General features: G+C 42.0%; 1 protein-coding gene across 6 annotated transcripts in view; it reads left to right on the top strand.

The window, feature by feature from the left end:
• LOC105499475 (SET binding protein 1) overlaps positions 1–21,621 on the top strand; it is a 383,331-nt gene that overhangs the window by 189,862 nt on the left and 171,848 nt on the right. For all 6 annotated transcript variants that reach the window (XM_011772037.3, XM_011772042.3, XM_011772081.3 and 3 more), the window contains exon 3: positions 77–130. In XM_011772037.3, coding sequence (XP_011770339.2) covers positions 77–130 — 54 coding nt within the window. The remainder of the gene's footprint in view (positions 1–76; positions 131–21,621) is intronic.

Raw genomic sequence — 21,621 nt, 5'->3', positions numbered from 1 at the left:
TGCTGGTCAGTTGTCATGGGGATACTGTATGCAAACTGAAAAGTGTCACTGAGAAAATTTCTTTATTTTTTTCCAGCTCCTCACAGCCAGTGACCTTGCAGCCAGTGACCTCAAAGGATTTCAGCCACAGGTAAGTTCCACTGATGCTCTTATGAAGTTTGGAAGAGTGAAATGCTCCACAGTTTGGTGGTCAACAAGCACCCTTGGGGCCAGGACAGAAATCCCAACCTTGGATTTCTAGCTTCTTTCCCTCGAAATGCTAACTGTGAGAAGGACCTGGTAGCTTTCTCTCCTCCTCCAGCTCCTCTCATTCCAGCATGGACAAAACCACCTCTTTTGGCTCTTTCATTCCTAATATTGTATAGTGGAAAAATATATAGAGATCAAGATGCTCGGAATGTTAAGTGTTGGGGATTCAGCTTAGGAAAGGGTTAAACCAAAGGCGGCAGAGGGTGGGATGGGGTTGGGGTTCTCCCCTGTATTTCTCTCTTTTTGGACAGGACACTCACATTTCTGTAATCTTTGCAGCAAATGCCTCACAGTCAAGGCCTGACAGCCAAGTTAATCTCAGACTCCTGCAGAGGCAGACAGTTGAGGTTGGCTGATCTTGGTCAGGAAATGGGCCGCTGTTATCTCTGGCCAGAGTGGTGTTTGGAGGTTACTATGGGCAAACTGTGTGAGGGTGTAGGCAAGGGCTTTCTGGAGACTTTTTTGCAGGGGTGAAGATGGACATCTTCCTCCCTGTCTCTGGAAAAGGAGTCTATACACAAACATATAAATACCAAGACACATACAAATCCCAGCTATACAAAAGCCCTTGTTTGCTCACACAGAGCCCAGTATAGGTAGAACGTATACATAAAGAAAGATAAATCCAACGGTGATCATTAGGGGACTTGGCCCTTGCCCTGTCCCCCTTGCAAAATGAAACTTTCTGTCACCCTTCAGCTCAGTGCCTGCCTCAAGGTCTCAGTGCTGCACCTTTGTGGGAAAATACATTATAGCTAATGGCAGTGAACTTCCAGGGGTCAGCAAATACTTTTCTAATTGCAGGAGTTTCATATATTTGGAACGTTTTCTTCTTTAAAGGTGTTTCACATCCAGGAGCCCACTGCATCCTCCCTACCCTTCTCCCAGGTGAGCCACATCCTGTGTGTACCCTCTCACTGCTGAGGAACCTGAGGACCCAGTCCTGATGCACAGTGGCCCCAGATCACACAGAGAGCTAGGAACAGGCGACAGTGGGAGGCCGGAGGAAGAGAATTCACAGAATCAAGGGCTTCATTGGTGGGAATCAAAGATGGATTCACACACCAGTGTGGGGTGTTGTCATCTCGTCTTGTTGATCCTCCTGTCTGGAAAGTAGTGAGTTTTTAGACAGACGTGGCCAGTAAGCCTTTTTCGTCAACCATCGAAAACTGTTAATTAATTACTTATTCACATGTTTACGCAAACTTCCAGTTTGGCTAAGGGAATGTGAAACAAAAACAAAAGAAAATCCACATTTACCACCTACCCCACTCACCTCTGCACCTACACTCATACATGGTGGCAATGCCAGCTAATTATTTTGTTTTAATCTGAAAATTTATAACATTAAAGAAAATTGTGTGGTGCCATTTTACTGCTTGAAAAGGACACCCGGTAGAGACTGAGTTTATTGGAGTTGTGTGTGTGTGCGTGGTTTTGGCATGGTTTCCTTCTGAGCTGAACACGTTCTGTCCATGTTTGTTGACCTACACTTTTAGATATTAGATTTAAACTAATAGAGCAAACTTTCCAGTGAAGGAGAATTTAGATATATTTAAGGTTCGTGCATAACATTTGAGAGCATGATCCTAGAAAGGCAGCTCCCAGGCTCCCCCACAGCCAGCCCCACAGCTTCCAGTGCAGATGGCTCGCTCCTCTGGTTCTGTTCAGCCCTTCCATGTTATTCCATTTGTGTGTCATCCCCCTGAGGCTAGAAGCATAAATACATATTTTTCACTCCTCAGGATGCCTGTTCTTGAGGCCAGGAAGTCCTGGGAAACTTGTGGCCAGGGTGTAATGCCCAGATCAAAGTTAATTCTCTAGTGAAAGGTTCAGATGTGTCTCTGGTCAACACCACCCTTTTGGGTGCTTTTTAAAACAGAATTAGAAAGCTGTCCACAGGCTTTGCACTGCCCCCTCCAGCCCCACTGCACCAAACTGCTGGCTTCTGTTGTTATGTTTCCCCTTCTCTCTTTGCGTTTTAGATGAAACTGAGTCCCACACCATAATTCATGGGTGTGTTCCCCTCCAGGACCCATCATTGACTGGCAGGAGGGGACTCCCTGAGGACCCCTCCCAGGGATAACTATCTGTCCTCTCAGCTTTTGCATAGTGCCCACTTACCACTTGAATGTAGAGGTTTTCTGTTTGTTTTTCTTGATGCTTGTTCCTGCTTTAGACTCTTAAGGAAGATAGTTACAAAATCTTCGATGATTTTGAATGTGTGTAGAGTCGAGTCTGTATTGAGCTGGCTTTTCTGTTCATTTGTCTCTGTCTTCTCTCCGCATCCAGATGGAGAAGAGGAAGGTAAGGAAGTGAGTAGCTGCCTTTCTCCTCATGGTTATTGGTTACTAAAAATGCCACGCTCATTCCTGGAAATAAACACATAACTTTTCAAGATGAGCCTGAAAGCCCGTTTTTCTAAGGTATTATGTTTTAGCGGGGGGCGATCTCCCCAGAGACTGGTGAGCCTGGCCTCTGGGCCACAGGGTAGAGCTTCTGCTAGAGTCAGGCCTGGTGCTGGTAGGCGGGTACTATTCTCAGCAAGTTTTAAAGGCACAGATGGAAAAGCTTCTCAAATTCACACCTAACCCACCCTGACTCTTCTACCTCCAAACACATCTCCTTTTACTTTCTAACATCCTGTTCTTGCCTTTTGAAGCAACAGACACACTTGAGTACCCTCCTTTCTAAGCCTGTGCGTTATTGGAAATGAGAACCCTCACTTCTTTTTGTCGGACCAGTCCCCTCCATTCCTAAGAGGAATAAGAGCTGACATTTAATTCTCTTTAGTAAAAGCCCAATAACTATATGCTTTCCTCTGCATTTTTCTTTTATTCGTTTTTTCCTCTAATATAAAAGTTGTAAGTGTCTGTTGTAGAAATTTGGAATATACAGAAAACCATAAGAAAGAAAATACCCTATTATTTCACCTCTGAAACATACACAATGACGTTTTGGCGTATAGTCTTCCAATCTTTGTTCTACATAGGCACACACATCTATTTTTTTTAAATGGTCATATTTTATATGCTTTTTGTTACCTTATTTTTTGTTGGTTTGCATGCTTTCCACAACACTGGAAAATCTAGCAGCTAGTCATGCTTGCACTAGTTGTTAGTACTGTCATTCATTTACTAGTCCCCTCTTGCTGGACATCCCATTCCTTTTGCAGGCTGAGATCTCCAGGAGCAATCCAAGGCAAATGCTGAGATCCAGTGCCTTCATCCAGGATACAAAGAGCATCCAAGGCTTCTTGGCATTTATTTATTTATTTACTTTTATTTCTCAGTTCCTACAAGAATGTCCAGGCTGCTTAAACTTCACAGTAAAGTGCCCGTGGGTGATGCCCACATACTTGTGCACATGCTTACGAGGTGGGGGATGTGGTAAGGAGATAGCCATAGCATGGGCACCAAATTCAGATGCATGTCCTGCATGCCCAGCCACCGTGTCAGAACAGTGATGTGACAAAGAACGCCCCCCACAGAGGAAAGCACAGACTAAAGGATTGGGTCCTCACCTGCTACATAAACTCTCTGTTGTCTCAGAGAATAGGGTACTTCCTTTAGGAAAAATGGAGTATTATTTCAAGTGCAGGGCAAATGTAGTGGCTGCCTATGAAGGGTGGCTATTTTTAATGAGTTTCTAAAATGTCAGTTGCTACTATAGTCAAGGGCACCCTGTGGTGGAAGGTGAGAAGACAGTAAACCAGAACACACAGGAAAACATGTTTTAGTGCAGAGAAAACAGAACTTTCAGTCACTCAGTTGCCATTTCATTCAACAGGCATCCATGGAAGACCTTTCTGTGGTGCTCCCAGCTATGCACAGACCCTTCCCCAGATGTTGACAGTTCTGGAATGTTCTGCCACCATTGTTAGCTTTGTGACCCTAACGAAGTTATCTAATGTCTTTCATCTTGATTAACTTTATTAAGCAAAGGAGTTGTGCAGCTTATTTCACAGAGAGTATGGGCATCGATGAGACAATGCATGTGAAGGTAGCCTTGTATGCCTGAAATGCACAGTGAGGTATTGTTTTCTTCCACTAGAGAAGTGCAGAATAAATTAATTAAAAATTCAGATGTAGAAGAAATTATATGTCTATGGAAGAAGCAGGGAAGTCTTCCCGGCCGAGGTCTTGTTGTACCTGCCAGGGTGGGTGAGAAGAAAGTGAGGCGGTGGACTTGTTCCAGAGCAGGTGAAGTGTGGATGAAGGCTGAGACCACAATGCGGTGCTTGGGTATGTGTGAAGGCTTGGAGTGATTTAATTGCGGAGCCTCAGAGGAGACCATGGTGGGAAATTATATGCAAATTAAAATAGGGCCAAATTTCAGGTCTTAAATGTCTTGAAAATGAAATAATAGTTTTTTTTTAAAAGTCCAAAAAATAAATTGGACTTAAAAATTAACTATTTAAGTTTTCAAACTTACACAAAAGTTAGCATAATAGTGTAATAAACCCGTGTACCTGTTACCCAGTTTCAATGGTATGCTGCTAACAAAGCCCACATTTGTAGCATTTGGTAAGTTCTGTTGTGTAAATACCTCCATCATGACCAATTTTAAGCTCTCAGTGGTTTAGCCACCTGTTGGCAAAGTCTTTGACAGTCAGCTCTGCTCCCCAGCATGCCACTGGAAGAGCTGTCACAATTGTTACCATTTTCCAAACTTGTCTATACTCTCATCTACTTTGGTTTTTAATTTTAATTATTTGGGGCTATACTTTAAAACAAATCCCAGTCATTATGTTATTTCACTGATAAATAATTTAATTAACTTATCTAACAAATAAGGGCTTTTTAAGAACAATCAGAATGCCATTATCACATCTATCAAAATTACCAGTAATTTTTAAATGTTTTCAAATACCCAGTCCATATTCAGACTTTTCTAATCATTTTTAATATATCATGTTTTAGTTGATTTGTCTGAATCAGGAAACAGAATTTGGATTTTTGGAATCCATCCTAAGACAATGGCAGGCACTGAAGGTTTGAGGGCAGAGAAGAGTCAGAACCGTGATGGACGAAGGTTCCTCAGTGGGTAGAAGGCGTGATGAAACCAAGAGGGCATCTGGCACTCAGCCTGTGCTGTTGATCCATACGAGGAGTAGTGGGGAATGAAGGTGGACTGAGGACCGTGGGGGTATCACAGAGGAGATGAATGCCAAAAAGTTTGGTGGCAGAATTAGTGGACCAGCAGCTGCTCAGTAGCTGGAGAATTTGGGATGCTGTTAATCAAAATGAGGGCCCACGAGAAGTGCAGTGTTCATTCTTGGAGTAAGAATGATTAAGTGTTCAGAGGAGGAAGGCTCAGTCCTCCTCAAATGAACCTTTACTCCACTTTCCTTAGCCCCCACAATTAGTCCTACTTGGAGATCATCAGAGGACACAACCATCTGCAGAACAATCCTGGGTTCCATGGGTCCTCACCTAGAAGTTTTAACGCAAAATCCCCAAGTATTCTGTGAGGAGAAGCTACTTTTTAGGAAGGTGTGACTGTGGAGTTTCTGCATAGAGAGAAATCCTGGCTGTGCTTATCTCTCAACAGAAAAGGAAGGCTGAAGCAGGGCAGGGGCCGTGACAGCAGCTGACGTTTCAACGAGGGTCTGTGTATTGGATTGCTACATTTGGGCATTCCTACACTGGGAAATGGGAGGCAAGTGGGGAGTTAGAGTCTCCGACAGCTCTTTTATTTTGTAGAAGGGAATGTCTGAGTTCCCAGGTTGCTTGTTCTTCTAGGGTTGATCATGTTTTTCAGAACAAAACCACCACTATCTGACTCAACTCTAAATGGACATCAGCTGTCTACAAGGTCAGCATCAACACTTAGAAAGAGTAAAATTGGGCAGGGTGCGGTGGCTCTCAACTGTAATACCAACACTTTGGGAGGCCGAGGTGGGGGGATCATGAGGTAAAGAGATCGAGACCATCCTAGCCAACATGGTGAAACTTCGTCTCTACTAAAAATACAAAAACTAGCTCGGCCTGGTGGTGCATGCCTGTAGTCTCAGCTACTCGGGAGGCTGAGGCAGAAGAATAGCTTGAACCCAAGAGGCAGAGGTTGCAGTGAGCCAAGAACGTGCCACTGCACTCCAGCCTGGTGACAGAGCGAGACTCCGTCTCAAAAGAAAAAAGGAAGAAAAAAAGGAGTAAAATTGAAGCTCTGGATTTTCCAGGGCACTGAGCCTTATTAGACTCTCAACTGGAGTTTGTGGTAATGCATGTTCACCCTGCTTTTGGCTCAGTACACATATGCCAAGGACTTACTGAGCATATATAGATGCCAGAAGGTGTTCTTTGAACTTTACATGTATTTTGTCATTTAATCCTCACAACACTCTGTGAAATCAACAGGAACATTATCCCCATTTTACAAGTCAGCACACAGGCACAGAGAAGTTAAGGTCACCAAGCCTGTATGTGCCAGAAGTGAGATTGGAACTCAGGTAATCTGGCTCCAACATCTGTATTCTTAACCACTTATGCTATGCCATCTTGAATTAGATTTATCTCTACAGTGAACACAGACCAGTGTGACCACTGGTAAGCGCAGGACAAGTGGCTGCACCTTCATTTTCGAAGATTGTGTTGAGTTTCCTTGATCTTTGACAAGGTCCATGAAAAAGCAATTTCTTCATCTGAGTAATAGAGGGAATTGCTGCATAGCATTTTGAATCCTTCTACCTTGGCAAATACTTTCGTATTGTTCTTGTTCCTGTCCTTCCCCAAACTCTCAAAGGGACAACCACAGTGGTGTTTGTCCCTCCCACAGAGGAGGAAACTGATATGAGACAGAGGTAGCCTGGGCCAGCAGTGAGGATACGGGTTGCTTGTTTTGACTTCACCACATAATATTTACTTTGCTGTTTAGGGAAGAGCCATCCCAAAGCAAAGCAGTGTATAAGGAAATACTTCAGCTGCTGCTTCCTTACACCCTCCCACATCCCCACACCCCTATTTTAAAATGGAATGAGACACTAGAGACCACGAAAAGCTGCCATCCCCAGCCTTGGCTGCAGACAGGAATTATCAGGGCAGTTTGAAAAATACGGGAATCCAGTCCTAACCCCTGTAGTGTGGATTGAATTGGTCTGGGTGGGGTCTGGATGTTGGTATTTTCAGAAGCTCTCCAAAATCTAAGTCAGCCTCCTCATTTTCTAGATTAAAGACTCCAGTAAGGAGGAAGTCTGGAAGAGAAGAGGAGGCCAAGGCGTCACATTCAAAAAGCAATTCCTGTCCCAGGAACGTGCCGTGTGCTTCTCATGCCCGCAGAACCCATTCCCCACAAAACCCGGTTCTCTCTCTTACTCTTCCCTTTTCACAGTGAACCTGCAGTCTGGGCACAAGAAGTATAAGTTAGCATGGATTCTGTAAAGCCCACACCTGTGGTCATTCCCTGTTCTTTCCATTCAACAACTGAGACTTGCCCAGGATAGTAAACAAGTGAGTGACAGCATTTGGGCTTATGGTCTTCTCTGCCTGCTTAGCTAGACATTCTCTCTGGGTCTAAAAGATAATCCAAAAAGATCCAGCTTCACAATGCTGCCCTGAAGAGATAATGCATTAGGCGGCCCCGATGCAGCGTTCACTGTCTTCCGGGGCAGGCTTGATCCCAAGAGTTTGCCTGCTCAGACGATCGCTTAGTAAACACATGCCTTTACTCTCTAGGCCTTTTTTCTAGCTTGCCTTGTATCACCTGTGCCATGGATCTTTGCTCTCTGACCCCACGCTATGCAGACTGTGGGCTCCAAGCCACTGCTGGCCTGTTGAATGTGTGTCGCTGGTCCACCATGGGATACATTTAGAAACTTTTATAGCAATTTGACGTTTTTGTGATATCCAAGCATGTGATTGTTTTCCGACTGATTTGTCTTTATAGTATTTTACCAAAGTTTCCATACAAAAAACATGGATTAAGGACAAAACATCTGGTCCTTCATCAAAGATTGTTTGACAAGCTCTGTTCTAGTTAACCCACACTGAGCTTTCCTAGTATTAATAAAAGAGTAGGATTTGGACTCCTCGTTTGTTTTTTCTTCTTCTACAAGCCTATATGTGAATATTTGTAATAGGAATAATGTTCACCCTCCAAAAAAAAGTGGTTCCGCTCGTAACAGTATCTTTCTTGCTATTTTTAGGATAACTGCACGCAACGTGTATCTTTTCTCATAATTCCTAAGGAAACCCATTTAATTATTTTTCTTATCAAACATGTGTGACAATAACAGGGCATTTTTAACAAAAATATTTGCCCACGTGCATACATGCACCTCACACTGAAGCCCAAACGGACACTTTTACTCTTCTTACATGAAATCAACAGTTTCCTCCCACAAGTATACATTTTTTGCACTGCTTGCCTTGATAGTGTTTTTAGTTGATTTTTTTTTAACCAGAATTGGCATTTGGTCCTGGAGAAAGAAGTTCTCCAGGTGTTTTCCAGAAAGTCTGGCATTTCCGTGGAATATTCTGAAGTCTTAATAAGTTCTCTTGGGATACTAAATCTCTAGACCTCAGTGAATATTTTGTTTTTTAATTCCAAGACGTTCTGACCATCTGAGGGCTGTGTGCAGGTGGGCCTGACTTAAAACAAACCTAATGTGCAGAAGGTCACGTGTGAGAAAACTGAGAGACGACAGGTGGGTATTGGCGGGGAGGTGGTTATTCTTATGCAGAAAATTGTTTCCACTTGATCAAGGAAATCAGTATAAGTCATCCCTGCTAGTATATTCAAATATGATGTCATATTTCAAAATCTGATTTACACTCAATTTTTTCAGAACAGAAATATAAACAAAGTGAGGCCAACTGGTTGAATTAACTTTGAATGATGCCCTTAGCAACAAGGGAGTAGGAGTAGATGATGTCTGTGATCCCTTGAGACCCCAAAGATTTACTTATTCTGTGAATCCTTCCACTGTCTTTACATCTTCAGTTTTTCATCCGGTTTTTTTTTGTTTTGTTTTTTGTTTTGTTTGTTTGTTTGTTTTTCCTCTTCAATCCTTTTGGTAAAGTGGCCTAAAGATGAGCTTCTTCAAACTTCTCCTGTAATTCTGCTCACTTGAGACCTGGGGTTATTGATGTTTTGTACTGTATCTCTAATGTCTGTGTTTATTACTAGATTTAGTTACAGCATCATATTTTCCTGTGTCTAAAATGTTAGTATGATACATGACTGTGCTCTATACATTTTTAGGTCTAGGAATGACTCCTGCATAGTAAATGCAAATTCACAAACCACCTTTAGGGCTTGAGAGATTTCTTTTTCTTAATTCCTTTATCAGGGTAGTTCCAAATCTCCCTCTTGAGGATGGAATAGGCCCATCTCCACAACAAATAAGCAAGCTCACTTTTTTAGTTCCTTCCAACCCCACTACCTGGCTCCCACTCTCACCTTTTTGTCCTTCCACCTATCTGCCCACCCCGTTTCCTACCATGTTGTACCAGACAAAAGACATCCATTGAGAGGTGTCAAGAGACCTCCACAAGAGAGGGGCCCTCGTAGTGGAACAGCTTGCAGCTCTCACGTGGCTTCTTCCAGACGTCTGCTTGCTTGTGTTGTGAGGCTGGGTTAAGACTGCAGACAGCCTCCCCTTCATTTTTTGGATATTTCCCTGATAGTGGCCATCCTCTTCCACCACCCTCCAGCTCTGCCATGATTTCCTTTGTACGTCTCTCACCTTCCTAAAAATATGCACCAGAGTTATTGGCAGACCTCATGTTTCTAATGGGTGACCCAAGCCAATGATGCATGGAGGGAAAAACTTTGTGTGATGTTGTTGTAATCTTTACAGCTATAAATAGTAAAAATTGATGCTTGTTTAGCAACAAAGCATAAATCTCTCCCAACTCTCCCAACTTGCTGTATCCAGTATCAAGCACAGAGAACATTTTCCATTACTTTATAGTTTGGTAGTTAAGAGCAATGATTTTGGAACCAAACTGATAAGTTTGAATGACAGGTTTGCCCTGTACTAGCTGTGTGACTTCTGTAAGTTATTTGACTTTTGTGGCTAGAGTCATCCTTAGTAGAGGAAGGATACCTACCCCATGGGGTTTTGAAGAGGATTGAAAAGATAGGCCCATAGAAAAGTGTCTGGCATCTAGTAAACACTCCACAAATGTGCACTATAATTCTTATTACTCTTATAAATTACATAACTGAAATTGATCTTGGACTGCTGAAGTCAGGGTTAGAGCACAAATTTTAGCTTCCCAAGACCATATGACTAGAGTTTGGGATTATCCAACAGGAAAAACAAACAAACATAATAAACCAAACCCACAAAACCTAGATTCACCTAACCTTTCACTAGGCTGTTTATGATGCTTGCCATTTTAAATGAGCAGAGATAAACACTGTAGTCCTGGGAGAATGGCCCTAGGAGAGGAAGCAGGAGGACAGCGACTGATGAGAACAGGCTGAGGGATGTGTAGCGACCATTTCACCAGGAAAAGGGAACACCCCACATGTGCCTTCATTGACTGCTTCCTTCTCTTCCCACCTACAGCACTTTCTGAACTAACATTTTATCTTTCACTCATGGAGGAGGAATAACCATAAGGCACTAAAAATGATTTTTAATAAATGTATCAGTAGATCATTCAACCATAGGGTATTGCCTCATTTAAGCAACTTTCTCAGGCCCAGTGATCCTCCACGTATTTCTGGAGGTCCACTTTGGCTCCTACCCTGTGGAAGATTCACAGGTGCAGTGATTGATTGCCCAGAAACATCAGTGAGGAACCAGACCAAAGGACATTTAGATGTTTGGAGAAACTGCACTAGGACTTGGGAATTTTTTAGGATTTTATATGATGACTTTCACACCGCTAAATTCAGTTGCTTCCATATGAAAAATAAGAGATGATTCAAGAAGCACGTAGGTTTTGGATTTAATGAGGCATCAGGGGAGTGAGAGGGCATCTGCAAAAAAGAGCCATCCAGGCTGCAGAACTCTTGTTTCCAGCAAATAGTCCATTGTTGACTTGGTGATAGGGCAAGTAGTTTGCTGATGGAAAAAAGAGAGGTCTGTGCCAGGCTTAATTGTATTGTGAGAAAATGCAGCTGGCTAAATTTGGCTTCCCGCCTTTGATATGTGTAAGAACAGAATTACCAAAGTAGAGAACATGGAGTGAGCATTGTATTAGGCTGTTCTTGTATCATTATAAACAAATACCCGCGACTGAGTAATTTATTTAAAGAAAAGGTTTAGTTGGCTAATGGTTCTGCAGATTTTTCAGGAAGCATGGTGCTGGAATCTGCTTGGCTTCTGGGGAGGCCTCAGGGAGTTTACAATCATGGCAGAAGGTGAAAGGGAAGCAGGCACATCACATGGCCAGAGCAGGAGCAAGAGAGCGAGTAGGGGCAGAGGTGCCACATGTTTTAAATGACCAGATCATGTGCGAACTTAGAGCTTGGGTACTCTTATCACCAAGAGGACAACCCAAGTCCTTCATGAGGGATCTGCCCCCATAGTCCAAACTCCTCCCACAAGGCCCCACCTCCAAGATTGAGAAGTACATTTCAACATGAGATTTGGGCGGGGACAAATATCCAAACTATATCAAGCATGGGTGTAAATCCACTCTATGTGCTTCCAGCCAAAAGTAGATGCTCAATAAATATTTGTGGGACCAGTTCTAAGGCTGTTTATATACCCAGGGGTCAAAGCAAATCCCTTAACAAAAATTCAGGGATACAAATTCTGACATTTCTGTAATGCTTTCTGGCCTTGGGATCATATCAAAAAATGTCTTCTATTACACATCTTATTTTCGGAGTTAACAAGTTTTGTGAGCCTATTTTAGGACCATCAAATTTTGGAGGTTTATTTGTCACTCACCATGATTTTATGGTATAACAGGAATGTTCAGGTACCTCTGGAGGTGGGACCAAAAGTGGACAGCTTTGAGTTAAATCAGCTTGATTCACCCACCTCAAACCCATTGCATTTTTGGTTTATTGGCATCTGGTGAACAGTGGCCTAAGGCAGGGGTGGGTAAGAGGAGAGACGGGAGGGTGTTGGCAAAAAGAAATCTCAGCCTGCAGGCATCTAGAGAGACAGCACATTTCATTCTGATAAACTCCAGCAGAAAAGAGCAATCAGCTAAACAAGAGCTGGACAAATTAAATGGCTGAGTATTATTTCAAAGGAGAGCTCAGGCAGCATCAGAAATTCCCCATCAGCTGTAATAACGCCAATTACTTTGCCAATTGCAGATTCCATCGTGATGTGTTTAGTGCAATCAGGCGTCGGACTCTTGCAGGGGCCTGATGGGTTTTGTTTACTCTGAATGTACATTTGTAGAGAATCTTTTGCACCTAAAGGCTTAGAGCTCTGAATGTCCTTCGCTCGATCCAGATTCATACACAGCTGAGGGAGATTATCGTTGAGATAGAGGCAGGGGCAGGCTGGACCCAGTGCCCCCGCCCCTCACTAGAGAATGCCTGGGATTTAAATACAAAGAGCACAGCTGGGTTTGGTGGTTCTTAGTAAATGTGGCAATCTCCAGAAAACCTCTCTGTAGATTAACCAACCAGTTAATCAATATATATTTCTGATTACGAGCAAGGCTTCTTGGCATGTTGGAGTGTCGGACAGATAACCATTAAGCAGCAATAACAAACACGTAGCTCTGGGAGGACAGACTTGCCAAGAGTTCATTAAGCATTAAATACTGACAAATGGGGGTGCGGGGGTTTTCATTGTCTCCCTTTGAGAATCATTTGGTGGAATGTCAAACATACAGATCATTTCGCATATGGAAAGAGACCAGTAGAAAGGAAGGTATCTACTGCCCTCCCCAATATTTTAGCGGAGAAAACAAAATTTGGAGAGTATACAGGAACATTCATTTTTTGTTTACGTTTGGCTCCATAGAAATGAATGGGTATGTGACTGCCGCTACTTTCAGAAGTGAGCTGCGATTCTCCATTTATACCCTCAGTCCAGGAAGGTGCTAATCATGAACACTTTGGTCAGGCTGACAGCTCAAGTGGAAGCTGTATCTGTGACTGCTGGGGGTGCGGACGAAGCACTAAAGGCTGATTTGATTCCACTTGTGCTCAGCTGTCATCTGGGGCCAGAGCCTGAAGGAGAATGGGAAGCTATTCTCTTCCCTCTGCTGTGTGACAAGCAACCTTTGTGTCTTTTTTTTTTTTTTTTTTTTTTTTAAACCTGCCTCTTTCTCCTTTACACCTATGATAAAGGTCCCTTGCTTGCAAAGAAAGAATTCTCCAAATTGAAAAGCAGTTGCCATTGCCTCATAGTGAGTGACTCTTGGACTCCTCAAGCCCTCCCTCCCTCAGCTGTTGCTGAGGGCTCCCTGTTCACAAGGATGGGTCAGGTCCTATTTTAGATGGGAAGGCAGACATGGGAGCAGACAGGAAGAATAGGTCATAGGATATCAGATTAGCATGGCAGGGCTCATGCTATAGGCTTCAGCAGCCTTGCAGATCATTTATTCTAGGGGTGTGTGCGTGTGCATTCACGTGTATGTTTTCCCTAAAAAGAGGTGCTTCAGCCAGTGCATTTGGTTTGACACCAGTGTTTCTGCAGCCACCTCCTGTTCAGATAATGTTCCTGGCTCTCAGATAAGAGGCAGAGCTTGTTTCCTGCACACACTGGGGACAGGAAAGACTCTTAGAAATCATGAGATAATATATGAAGCAGTAAATGGAGGTGAGGGCATCAAGTCTTGTCACATGTACTTGGCATCAGTAACTTCACCGCCTGTGGCAGAGATGCTGCCTTCTCATTCGCATGGAATGGAAAATATTCAGTGATTGATCTCTTTGTCTGTAAGGAGATTCATTTGTTCACATGTGAACTCAGAGGACATCTCTGACTTGATAACATAGCCTCCACCATGAGAAAGATGTTCTGAGATGCAATTCATCAAAAGCATTCTCAGTGGGGTGTGATCCTGTGTCTCCCCTCTTGAGGCTAGGCCAGTCTTAGAGGCTACTAATGTAGCTCAGCCATGAAAATAAATTCTCTTCTTGCAGCTAGTATTCTTCCTCCATCTTTCTCCACAATGTCTTTGAAATAAGTATGTAAGCATGCCATTTTGAGAAACTTGGCCCTTGTGCTAATCTTAGTAACTCCACTTTCCTTAAATATGTATCAGCTAATCAGGTTGTCTGTCACCATATTAATTCATCTCCCCTAGATATAGGACTCTCTACTAAAACTTATGGCCAGAGAGCCTTTCCTTACATACATGGAACAATTAGGGTCATTCACTAAACTTATTTACAGGACATAAAACAATAAACATCCTGGCTAACACAGTGAAACCCCACCTCTACTAAAAATACAAAAAAAAAAAAAAAAAAAAAAATACCTGGGTGTGGTGGCGGGTGCCTGTAGTCCCAGCTACTTGATAGGCTGAGGCAGGAGAATGGCATGAACCCAGGAGGCGGAGCTTGCAGTGAGCCGAGATTGCGCCACTGCACTCCAGCCTAGGCAACCTCTGTCTCGGAAAAATAAATAAATAAATAAATAAAAATGGTAAATAAAACAAACAGCCTATGTTTATGAAGCAATTTTAAGTGTTTTCTTATACTTGGTAAGCACTAGAAATGTGAAATAGGCAAGAATAATTAACTCCATTTTACAAAAGAAAAAGTAGACACTGAGGCAGATTAAGGGATTTTTTTTTTCCCCAAAATTCTCAGCTGTTAAATGGTGAAATGGCAGAACTGGAGTTAAAACCAAAGCCCTCACACTCTAAGATCTCTTTCGCCTTTTGTTCAGTCATGAGACAACCAGGAAGTATATATTATGTACCGATGGCATCTTTATACATTTCTCTTTTATGTATACAAGAGATTTAGCATTTCTGCTAAACTAATTGCTCCCCAAAGGAAAACTAGAACCAATGGGAGTTGGTTGAAAGAGGCAGATTTTCAGTTTATTTAGGAGAAATTTCCCAGCAACAAAATGAACTCACTCCCATGTGCCTAGTTAGCACCCCATCTCTGGATGCTTTAAGTAGCATCCAAAGGCAAAGCAGTAGACTAGAGGATTTTCCACAGGTACACAATCAGCGAGAACTGAGGTTGAATCACAGCTTCAACACTGGCTAGCTCAATGACCTTGTTCAACGTGGATTAGTCTTCTGATCCTCAGTGTTCTCATACATACAATGGAGGGAACGATATTCACCTCATTTGGTGTAAGAAGGATTAAGTATACATGTAAGAGATCTAGCGCTTTGCCTGTAATAGAGGCCTTTTTCAATAAATACAATTGTAAAATCCCCTCCAGCCTGGCCTTTCTCCAAGTCATTGCATCCCATATGTCCCCTCTTTCTCTGCCAGTCTTCCCAAGGCTTTTGCCACCCTTTGCATGGATGAGGAAAGTTGGCCCCAGCAGAACCTTCCCATGGCAGCATTGGGAGCCCAGAGGCCATGATTCCCACTCCCAGTTTTGGGTCCAGAACTTTCGTAAACTGACTTTGGATTCAGAAGCCAGAAGAAGGTCATTAGGCAAAATGGAACTGGAATCCCTAGCAACTGAGTAATTCACAAGTATGCCATCAAGGGAATAGTTTTGATGGTTGCCAAAAGATGATACATGGAAAATGTGTCAGTGAAAATACTCTTGTTTGAATAAAACTTCTTTGAGTCTGTTCTACTGTACCCCTGCTGGCACCTTGAAGAGTGTCCCCCCCCCCCCCCCCCGCTAAAAATAAATGGCATGGGTAACTGGGTCTCTCAGTATGTCATAAGTTCAGTGCCTAGGTATATTACTACAAACATAAAATACATATCTCTTATTACATATGTCTGATTACTATGGTAATACAGAAGTATTATAGAAAATTTGGAAAATTAAAATTAAAGAATTTAAAAATCACCTTAAATCCTACCCAGGAATGACCACCAATAACACTTTTAGAATATAGTCTCTAGATTTTATTTTACGTGGACACACATAAATAGATGGGACCTTGTCACTTTGAGCTAAAGCCAGGCAAAGCTCACCACCTTAGATTTTCAGGATATCAGAATGGCATCTAGACGGGAAGTTGTCATTACCTGGCTGACTCTCAGAAATTCCCTTTGCAACCTTAGCCCTCAGTTTTCTTATCTGTGAAATGGCCTTGATCCACATTTTGAAAAGCATATTTCCTGGAATGTTATGGATGTTTCTTGAAAGAATCTGTAATCAAATAGATTTGGCAAAGGCAGAGTTAAAGAAAAAGCAACACTGAATATTATCAATATTCTCAGAGCTCTTAACAAGTAAACGAGCACATGAATTCCAAGAAAGGGACTTAATAGGCCACAGAATCCGTTTTTCATGGCACACCTGTTAGGATGTTGTAGCAGTGATATTCTTCAGAACATCTTGGGAAGCACACTGTACCGCAATCACTGAGGTGTTTCTAATTCAATGTGTGCTGGATTCCCACTTTTTGGTAACACATGAACATTGAAACTGATCCCTGGAATGTGAACCTGATAGGATTAAAAAGCTAATCCATGTGGCATTGACTCCCATTTATTTGGAGAAACCGAGGAGTTAAAAATTGTTGAACAGCTGTAACCTTAGACCTCGGAAAGTAAACATTTCACAACTGATATCAAGGTCACTGACAACCTGAGTGCAGGGGGACTGGAGATGTTGGCTGAGATTTTGTGGATACCAGCCCTGGACCATGTGTAGACAGGGAAAAACATGCTCCCAGGCTATGTCCTGAAGCTTCACATGTGCCCATTTGATTAAAAAAAAACAAAACAAAACAAGGTGACTTACCCTGTGAGAGTCGCCTCAATTCTGCTATTCCTTGTATCCTCCGTGTTTGAGTCTTATATTCAATGCAGTTTATTTTCCTAAGTTCTCAATGAACTGTAGTGGTGTGCCACAAACTATGCTGCATACCTGCTCTACTGGAAAACTTGGCTGCAACATATAGTCGGATGGTTTAAGAAGGACAAAAGTCTCATGCGTGGGAAAATTAGAAAGCAACATGACCATGTCCAAAAGTATGTTCTAAAGTTAATAATAAAAATTCAGGGGGATCAAGAAAAGGACTAAGCCATGTGGCCAGTGTGTCTTTGCTAAGCTATGTCTCGGTTTCTTTATGTAGCACATGGGAGGTACATACTTGAATGATGCCTCAGAAGCCTTCCAGCCTCTAGCGTTTTACTCTTGTCCATTCCATTTCTGTAGAGATGAGACCTCCAGAAGCCATAAAAAGTACAAATGAAAGATTTTCAGAATAGGTGTAGCCCTTCCAGAGCTTACTACTTGGGACAGTGAGCCTTCTTGATTAACTACTTAAATCTTCACTTTGTCGAAGATGTTCCTCAGTTTACTTGGATCAAAGTCTTCTTCTTTCTTGTCTTCTTATTTTTTTGATTAGCATATGTTTTTCCTAGTTGGATAGTGTACTTTTATATTTATATGTAGAAGTGGTTTTCATTTAAAGTAAAAAAGCAATGTTTAAAATTTCTAGCCCTTAGGTCAGCACAGGTGATTTGTGTAGAAAGGGCCCTGTCACTTTTTAGATATATCCAGTTCCTCTTAAACATGAACACCTATCAGAAATAATGAAAAAACTCACCCTTGGGATTTTCATTAGTTTGGCAATCACTTCTGTTGAAGGGCTGGTGGACTATACATTTTATTATTATTATTGTTGTTGTTATTATTATTATTATTAATTTAAAGGGAAGCCAACTGTTTCATTTGATACCACACATAGATGACAGCATTGTAAAGTCCCAAAGAGTTTCCCACTGAGTTCCTCCAAAGTGACCTTCTAATTCCTAGCAAAGGGTCTTCTCACACTCAGCTTATCAGAGACGTTGATTGCAGCAGTGTCTCAGGAACACTTGTTGGCTGAATTGAAGGAGTGAATGAATTAGTAAATTAGTGAGTAGTGTCCTTGTGTGGTATCTAAGAAGAATTTCGACTTTGGGGTCAGATAGAATTGGTTCTAAAATCGTGTGCTTCCTCTTAGTGGGTGTATGACCTTCAGAAAATTACTAAACTTCTGTTTTCTCATTTGTCAAGTGGGGACATGAACTCCCTTTCAGTGTTATTGGAAGGATTAAAGATGATCGGTATAAAGTGCATGATACAACATAGGTGCCCAATAAAAGGAGGTTTCCTTTTCCTCTCATTCCTCATGCAGCATCTGGCTCCTAGTGGGCCTTTGGGACATGTTTGATGACTGAAGAGAGCTGAGCACCATGCATTTGGAGACCATGAGTCATTCACACCCAGAAATTACACCTCCTTTATTTACTGGGCTGCTGTTTTCACTGGGGAAGTCCCCAGTCGCCTGGTTGGCACATTGTTCCAGCCAACCAGGTATTTACCGCTATCTCTGGCTATTCTGAGCATGAACAAGATTACCTGGGAATTTCCCTCTTGATAGGACTAGAGACTCCTGTCCTTAGATCAGAGAAGGCAGCTCTGATAATGAGATGACAAAACAGAGGGCTTTTCTCTGTTCTCAACTAAGCCCTGAGAGGCAGGAAAACAGACTGTAGTGTGCACAGGCTGAGGCCAAGGGCCACATAAGATCTTCAGAATAAGAGTACAGGGGCAAGGAGAAGCTAGGATCAGTGATACCCACTCAGAGTGAGGAAAATCCTCAGGCCACAGACAACAGGAAAAGGCAGGCAGAAAGTAGTGAGCAAGTGGCCAACTGTGTCCTGGATGTCCAGGGCTTATTAGAGCAGGGGAAGGCCAGGAGGAGTCAAAAAAGCCTAGGCAGAGATGGTCAAACAAAGATCATGTCGAGGAGCGACAGTAGGTTATCCAATTGTAAATACCTGGAACCCAGATTCCAAAATACAAGGGCTCAGTGGAAGGCAGAGAGAACACTGGGGAGCAAGACAGTAGAGCCAAGCTAAAGAAGATCTGGAACAAGCAAGAAAATCATTTTCTAGGCTCAGATAAGGAGCTGAAACATTAGAAGAGCAGTCAATCTCCATCTCAGATGATAGGCATTCCAAGTTCTTGCCTGGATGGTGTATTCCACGGTGCTGGTCCTGGTCTCTGCCATCAGGGGTGATCAGTTTCTACACCAGGTTCCCAGTGAGTCAACTTATATAAGTTGAGCCTAAAGCCATGCACCTCAATTGGTGAGAAATAGAGCTAATAAAACTCAAACCATGGAATTTTTCCCTTGTGAGTTAGTTACCTTCTCCTGCCTGAGGGTCCCTTCTTAGCAGCTAGTCAAATGTCACTTACAGGCCACTTTTAGAGCACACACACCTAGGGGTTTTGCTCAGGTCAGTGCTTGGAGGAGCCTTTTTTCAGGATCCCAAGAAGTAGTATTTCAAAGCTGATGCTGTTCACTCAGTTCTTTAAAGATTTATCTTCCCTCAAGCCTTATGAATTGAATTGTTACCAAAAGGATGCACTTCCCATTTGGTGCAAAGCAAAAAGTTATATAGCAGATAAGAAAGCTTTGTGCTTTTATTAAAACTGTCACAATCAGCCTGTTCATTTCCCCAGACTTACCTTGTCTACTAAGGCCTAATACCTCTCCATTATGTGAAGCCTCTGTGTGGCCTTATATGAGCAGTGACTGTCATTGACATGGCCACTGAGATTAATAACATTGATGCTACTGACAGCTTACCCAGGGCTTTAAAGAATGGAAACTGATTGCTAGTAAATTGGAGGTCTAAGAAAAAGTGCAAAGAAAGAGGGCCTAGAAGAAGTTGACAACCAGTCTTTCTTGGGAGTCAAGTCAACTGACTGCTTTAGTTTTAATACCTTCTTGAGGCCTAGAGAGTTGTCTTGATTTATGTTTGAAATGGTGCCCACCTGTTTTTTCCCAAGCATGTAAAGTGTAGTATCAAATAACAACACACCTGACCACTCCAGCAAGTGGAAGCTTCTCTCTCATTCTGCTTTATTCTGGAAAAATAGCAGCAAATAAATTTTATTTGCTTGTAGGCCTTAATTGACTTGAAAGTTGAATATCTTTCCTAACAAACACTTGGTTTTTCTTCCTATTTTTATAAAGTCACTCCCCTCCAACGTTTCTTTTTCTTCAGTATTTCAAAACAGAGATAAATAATTTTGCTGATGCTTTTAGTATTTCTCTGATTCCTTCATTAATCTCTGGGGACAACCATAAGCCTCCGTGGCTTTAAAAACATTCCATTTCTCTTGCCAAACCAGGAGAAGAATCAAAAGAGGAAGTTAGTTATCTTTGTACTAAGTTGCCCACTCTTCCTCTAAAAGTTTGAGAGCTACCATCAGAGCCTTATTTATCATCTCTACTAAAGCCTGTTCTATGAACCATAAACAACTAAAAGACTTGGATCAGTTAGCTTAGACTGTTTTGATTCCCTGCGGAGTTCAGTTTGGACCCAGTCATGTGGGGAGTGTAGACTGGCGTCATAAGAAATACTGTCTTTGGATGCTCAAGTCATCTTCTGTTCTAGAGAGCTCAGAGCATTGCTAAGGGAGTGGTGATGGTGTCTTCTAGCTGTGAGTTGCACTGACTCTCCACCTAAAAGTGCTGACACTAAGGTCCACAATTGTTGCGTTCTGCTGCAGAAGTCTTAACAGAGAGTTAAATTAAACTATTGAGATGAGGCCTGTTGATATACAATTAACCCAAGACAGTTTTCATAGATATATGTCTGTATATATATAGAAAGAACAGATAAATTTGAATGTTGGTAACCCTTGCCATCTATGTGGAGAAGCCCCAATGAACAACTTTTACAAATAATTGGCCAATAGAAATTCTACTACAATCCCTATTTCTCTAAAAATGTTCTCCCTTTTTGTTGGATAGCATATTTTCCCAACATTTATGAAGGATTTTTAAATTCAGTCAGCATTTGTTTACTTGTTTACTTAATTAACAAATTAAAATTGTACATATTTATGATGTATGACATGTTTTGATATATGCATCCGTGGTAAGGATGAATCAAGCTAATTAACATTTATATCACCTCACACATTTTTTTCATTTTTTTGTGGTGAGAATATTTAAAATCTATTTTTAATTTCCAGGTATACAATACTTTGCAATTTTCAAGTATACCATGCCTTGTTATTAACTGTAGTCACCATGTTGTACAATAGATTTCCTGGATTTATTCCTCCTAACTGAAACTTTGAACTCTTTGACCAGCATCTCCCCAAACCCGTTACTCGACTCCCAAGGATTTTTTGTTTTATGTTTTCTTACTGCAGTATCGCCAAATCTTTATGTGAAAAGCAGGGCAAGAACAACATTGTAAAACATAAAAGGGGCTATTAGTTCTGTATAACACTGGATTATTCTGTGTCCAGGATTTTTCTCCATCTAAGATACTGTCCTGTTTCTCTTAACCTGATTAGGAGACTCTAGCAGATGGGGAAGCCTC

This window comes from Macaca nemestrina, chromosome 19, assembly GCF_043159975.1.
Source record: "Macaca nemestrina isolate mMacNem1 chromosome 19, mMacNem.hap1, whole genome shotgun sequence".
NCBI lineage: Eukaryota > Metazoa > Chordata > Mammalia > Primates > Cercopithecidae > Macaca > Macaca nemestrina.
The sequence above is the reverse complement of the archived record's forward strand: the minus strand, read 5'-3'. Positions and strand labels throughout refer to the sequence as shown.